This window comes from Pollicipes pollicipes, unplaced genomic scaffold (genome assembly GCF_011947565.3).
Source record: "Pollicipes pollicipes isolate AB1234 unplaced genomic scaffold, Ppol_2.1 Scaffold_7261;HRSCAF=8764_pilon_pilon_pilon, whole genome shotgun sequence".
Taxonomy (NCBI): domain Eukaryota; kingdom Metazoa; phylum Arthropoda; class Thecostraca; order Pollicipedomorpha; family Pollicipedidae; genus Pollicipes; species Pollicipes pollicipes.
This window is the reverse complement of record NW_023597054.1, coordinates 30,873,936-30,879,935: the sequence shown is the minus strand read 5'-3', so window position 1 is coordinate 30,879,935 and position 6,000 is coordinate 30,873,936. Positions and strand designations below refer to the sequence as shown.

Sequence of the window (6,000 nt, the reverse complement as noted above, 5' to 3'; positions counted from 1 at the left end):
CGGCAGACAGGATGGTTAGGAGCTGGTAAAGTAAACTGCTAAAAAGGCGTAATAAACTCTGTAATTCGCAACTCGTTGCGTCCTGACACCGATCTTTGCGCATGCGCTGGGTGCACGCGCCAGCCAAAGCGGGGCAACCCGAAGCGAGACGTCAGGATTTGTAAACATGCTCTCTGTTTATTCAGCTGCGGCTGCAGTTCATTCCAAAACGAGGGAATAGCTTAATAAAACTGCTTGTTTTTGCGGAGGGAAATGATGGAGTTTCTCGATTTTGACGCCACTTATCTGCCAGGCGATGCATCTGAGGTCCCACGAGAGAGTGTGTCTGCATTTCGGGGTTGCATTGCAGCTACGGTCCTGCTCAGCTGGCCATCGCCCCTGACAAAGCTCAGCTGTACCGCCGCGTACCCTCGGCGCGCACGCCACACACATCATTGGTCAGTTTATGCCGACCCTCTGTGATTTCTGCACGGGCGACCAGCTGTTCTTTGCGTAGTGTGAGTGAGTAATTGTTGGCCATTTTGCTTTGCTGCGGCTCGATCAGGGGCGTAGTTTTACAAGGTGAGTTGGAGGAGGGAGGGACTGAGCATTGATAAACAAAGAAACCTACCCACAAATACTCAAACAGACATTTTTTAATCGGTTTGCTTATTTGTCACCTCAGATTCGGTTCACTTTTTGCTCAAAGTGAGGGAGGGCTGAAGCCCCCAAGGAAATATCAGTAACCAACCTGACATCGATCAAAAAGACCAACGCCCATCAACAGGTGGCATGCACCAGTCCCACTATGCTCTTTCTCGTACAAGTGTGTAGGTACTGTATGGGTTTGTCGATTAATACAACGTTTTCTGTAGCGTTCTGGTCAGACGGACGGCACGTGCTGGCTTCCGACTGTCGCGGCTGAAGCGGCACGACGCCACTGACGGAACGCGTGCTCTCGCGCGGGCAGGTGCATCATCCGTTTACATTCGGCCGTTCTGTGTCATGCGGGATGCCCGCGGTAGGTGCCATAACGCCGACTGATTGGGACCACCGTGTTGCGGCCTACCCGCAGCTCACGCCTGTGTCATGCGGGCTGCCCGCGGTAGATGGCATGACGCCGACTGACTGGGACCACCGTGTTGTGGACTACCCGCAGCTCACACCTGTGTCATGCGGGCTGCCCGCGGTAGATGGCATGACGCCGACTGACTGGGACCACGGTGTTGTGGCCTACCCGCAGCCCACGCCTGAAGGCACTTCAACGGCGTCTCTCCCAAAACACTGATGGAGACCTGCTGGCTCGCCATGTCATCGCTGATGACTCTGGCTGTCCTGGACGCCAGCACTCCAGCCCGGCGAGCGCCCGTTAAGATCCATGTTGACGCTGGCGTCACTGTCGGACCTCTGGCCCATTTCTGGACATCCACCGGATTCTGGTAAATAGCGCCATTTTTACTGTGCCGTGCATGCGCACATGCATTGACAATGGTAGCTATCAACACTCGCCATGACAGGGGCCAATGCGATCCACGTAAGGTCTTTTAGTATACCTCTCCGGCCCACCGTGCAATCGCACCCGAACTGAACAAGGCGAAGAAGGTACAAGGGATGATGTATGAAGTGAGGATGTAGGACAGGGCATGTTCCATGGGGGGGATGGGCAATGAATAATGTTGCTTGGAACGCGCCGCACTAGGTTTGCCACCACACTCAACAAGGTATATTGATGAAGAAGTTGAGAATATAAAGTGCATGATTCTCACATTAATGGCAGCCGATTGAATTTCCTCTAGAAACCATCGGTTCAATGCTTGCATAAATTATGGCCACACTTAAGGAGTAACACATTTTGATGACATGAATGCCCCGGGGTGCGACAAGCAGTTCACTGCTTGCCCCCTGAGTGCAAAACATAGTGACTGCATGGAAACATATCCAGGCGCAGAAAACGTCAACGTTGTGAAAAGATATTCAATTGATCGGTTTGCAATATGCACCTTTGCTTGGCGAGAACATAATTTGTTCCACGCTTTGACACGAATTTAAGCTTAATTGGGTTATACCCGGCTTGTTTTGCATCACAGAAATGACATCAACCATGGGCGTAGGAACAGGGGGGCCAGGGGGCTATGGCCCCCCATTTTTCAAGGGGGGGGGTGGCAGCAGTGTTAATTGCCCCCTACTTTTCAGATTAAGGTTGTGTTTAGCTTACTTTTGCACCACATTTAAATAAACATGCCAATTTACCTAGTTCACCAGCCATCTTCCTCAAGGTGCGTCATCTTTTTCGTTTGCTTATTGGCCATCGCTTAGTGACATAGTCACAAGCCGACGCCACGCGGCCTATGGAGGCTGCGATGTCGGGCGTTCAGGCTGTTGTTGCTATGACTTGCGAGTGCGTATGTTCAATACCATACTACATGGCTTTCTACCAGTAATCAATTCTGACTGAATCTTGAACATTTTAAGACGAACGTTGATTAGCCATGTTATTTCAAGCTTAGGACCCCATTCCATCTACAATCTACGTTCCGGGACTCCTCATTATCTCTGAAGAAAACCGAAAAAACATGTAACTGGAGTCTGTGTGACAATTGCTGGACTACCGTTGGCTATCAGGGATGTTGTTGCGTCAATGACGGTTCCTGTGCTGATCCGGGGCCAACTGCGCGGGTTAGAAGGCCTCCCGTGTCAGGGAAGGGGACAATGTGATATGATATATTCTTCCAATGGCCTCCGGATCGACCAGGAGATCTCGCCCCGTGTCGCTAGAATGGCAACCAGAAGACGCTTCGCGATGGGACGGAGTGGCCCTTCAGCTCTTGACCGGAACCGGTAATGTGTCCTTGGTGTCCTACTCAAGGGGTCCCTTGCCCGGAAGAAAATAAGAGGCCCCATTTTTGTTGAGTAGAGTGGAGGTCTCATTATTGTTGAAGAGAGTAGGTCGAAATGAATTTAAAAGAACGAACAAGGCCATCCCATGTTTGCCTAAGAACGTTCATTTTTTTCAGAATGGATTAGTGAAAAAGTGCATCAAAAGGTTTGAGCATCCCCGCTTGCAACCTCGAGAACAAGGACAGCGATGGTATGGGTTGCAGCTTCCGTAAAACCGAACGGCGTCGGCCACTGCAAGTGCCACCAGACGGCGGGCGCCGTTTTAATCTGTCTTCTGGAGAGATTAATAGCTACAGAAACACGAAAAATACAGAATCTACCTTCACTCTTCCAGTTCCACCACCAGATTCCAGCACCACTTCGCGATGCTTTAAGGGCCAATCCATTCTTACCATCAGACTTCCATTACCTTTTTACTACTTACCATTAACATGGCTTCGCGATGCTCATACACATTGTTGGCCACTCGATCTACCAGCAAAACTGTTACTCTCAAATTTGGATCAAACGTATCGATCTACAACCTACCTTCGCGATGTCCTCGATGTCTGTTGAACGCAGATAAGGCATTATGAAAAACATTCTGGGCTCTATCGGTTAGAAAGAGTTCACTAAGCCATTGCAGATTAAGGACACCAGTGATTTATTTCATACGGTCGTTAAACGACTGATTTCTGCAGGTTATTGACATTAACATGCGCTCGGGTGGGGGGGTCAAATGACTCGCCCCCGAAGGTTTTTCCGGAATGGTTTCCGAATAGCGTGGCGCAGCCGCGCCATATTTTGCATAGATGTTGTAAGGTCGCTGACCTATGGCAGGTCAAAGTCAGGCCATAGTTTCGGCGAAATCAACTTCTTGGGAATCGTTCAATTTGATGCAACAGTGGAGTGTTAGACGAAGCCATACATCCCTGAGATGCTTTCTTAGGCAACACAGATATTGCATGAGCAAATTACGCCGACCTAAGGTTATAAGTGTAAAGGTCAGACCAAGGTCAAAACAAACCTGTTTTGTTACTCTAGGGCTTGCTGCGTGGGATAGTTTATGGTGCTCATTTCGAATTTATTGATGGCAGAAACCACATTATACACCTTCCACTGGTTTCTTAGAGGTTAGAATAGGTTATTGACCTAAAATTACCTAGATCAACATTTTTTTAGCGATGTAGTGCCTAGCGTAAACTTTCTCGCTTATTCAAATGCAAAACTCAGAGCATTCTTATAGGATTTTGGCCACCATGACCTTCAAAAGGTCAAACTGGGTCACTGGCTTTAACTTAACAATAGATCTTTTGCTTAGAAACAAATATCTAGGTTCTGGAGCCACTTAAGGGACCAACCTGGACTTTGACCGTGCTTGACCTTATTCGACCCTAAAGTCATGACCTATTAACATTAAACTCTGCTTTAAGTGAGTTCACGTACCTGTCAATACACCCTATTAATTTGGTGTCTCTAGCTCTCTTAGTTCCCGAGATCTCAGGGGGTCAAACTGACCCCCACCCGAGCGAAGGCTATCTAGCCGGCCACCCGGGCGCGTGTTAAAAATGCAAACAGAATTGATTTCACGGTAGCTTCTGGTTTCTGTTCTGGTTACAACGTGAAAAATAACAGTGAAACGAAGAAAACCGTATCCTTTGTTAACAAGTTAACTGTATCCGGATATATTTTTGTGGGGGGATCACCATAAAGGGGGCTTTTGACAACCCTGTGTTCATCTTAGCAAGGCTCTGGCTATTCCCTGCCTACACACAAAAGCAGATCAAGTCTTGTACGCTGAATGACGGGGAATTAAATGTCCGTTGGGCCAATTTATACCTAAAGTACTCAGCTTCTCGGTGACATTTTTCTGGGGTAGTGTGGTGTAAGGGAAGCTAATTTTGAAAAAAATACTGTTGCAGGTGTCTAACACACGTTTTACATCCCAATCATTAGCAATGCTGATCCAGAAACGTGCAACAAAGCAGCCATACCATCAGTTCGCGGTCAGTTATCCGGAGACAACCGGGCCAGGACAGTGGCCACCGAAGGCGGACGGAAGCAGGGCTCAAAGGAATATATGACAGAAGGGCCTTTATTCCGTGGCTTGGTTTTCAAAAGGAGAATCTCCAGTTCTTGGCTTTTGTCACATGATTTTTGGCAGTTTCGAGCTTCCAAATTTGTTTCCGCCTAAAATACTGCGACAAGTCTTATCCATTAAAAAGCAGCAAGCGAAATGAACGTGCATGCAAAATCTGTTGTACTGTGAGCCATTCATTCACTTTCAAAGTTCTCACCAGGCCAAGCTCAGGCTATATTTTAGCATCTACCCTGTGGAAACAGATGCCTCCTCGCTGACCAAGATGCCCACCCACTCGTATAATTTCGGCTCCCCAGGAAGGACAACGTTGAAATGGAAGAATAATCTTTGGGAAGCTGGACAGCCTTATTTCCCGAATGACATGGATGAGTCGGACAGGCTAGAGTGTGCACCAGTGAGAAACAACTCTAGATGTCTATCTAGAATAGCAGTCATGACATTTAAATAAAGAGCGATAACCTCCATCTGTACCTCCCCCCCCCCCCTCCCCCTCCCCGGTCATCGAGCTTATTTTCCAGAAAAAGTTCCTGAAGTACGCCCCGAGCTTGCCCCCCCCCCCCCCAACTTTTTGAAACGTTCCTACGCCTATGGCATGGTTCCCCTCCTATGGCATCAACCCACAGCTATAAGACTTCCTTGATACAAAACAGCAACACCTAGCCAATGGAAGTTAAAAAATAGTCTTCCTGCAACAACGAATACTTCCGAGTTGTGGAGCTCTTTAAAGCGTCACGTCCATAATGAAATGAGGACGATGGGAAAAGCTGTCAAAGCCTGATAGGGACCAGCCGTATTGGAGAAACGACACCGATTTTCAGAAAGCCTCGCAGATCAACGAAGCGTCAAATAATTCAGAGCTCACTCTTTTAAAGGGAGTGCTCTACATTTTTATGTTTTTTTTAAAAACTGAAATGGCCATCTTGAAGATCATTCGGTGTGGCTCACAGCCCTGTCCTTCAGCAGGCTGGGACCCCTCTAATTTTCTGAGCTATACGCCCGCGAAGATGTGCACAGTTCTCCGGGGAGACTATTTCAAGGCCCTT

General features: G+C 48.1%; 1 protein-coding gene across 1 annotated transcript in view; it reads left to right on the top strand.

The window, feature by feature from the left end:
• Positions 1-447: 447 nt before the first annotated feature.
• Positions 448-6,000, top strand: part of LOC119111294 (alpha-L-iduronidase) — a 43,054-nt gene continuing 37,501 nt past the window's right edge. Inside the window, exons 1-2 of the mRNA XM_037235110.1 lie at positions 448-561; positions 1,223-1,418. Coding sequence (XP_037091005.1) covers positions 1,267-1,418 — 152 coding nt within the window. The 5' untranslated portion in view covers positions 448-561; positions 1,223-1,266. The remainder of the gene's footprint in view (positions 562-1,222; positions 1,419-6,000) is intronic.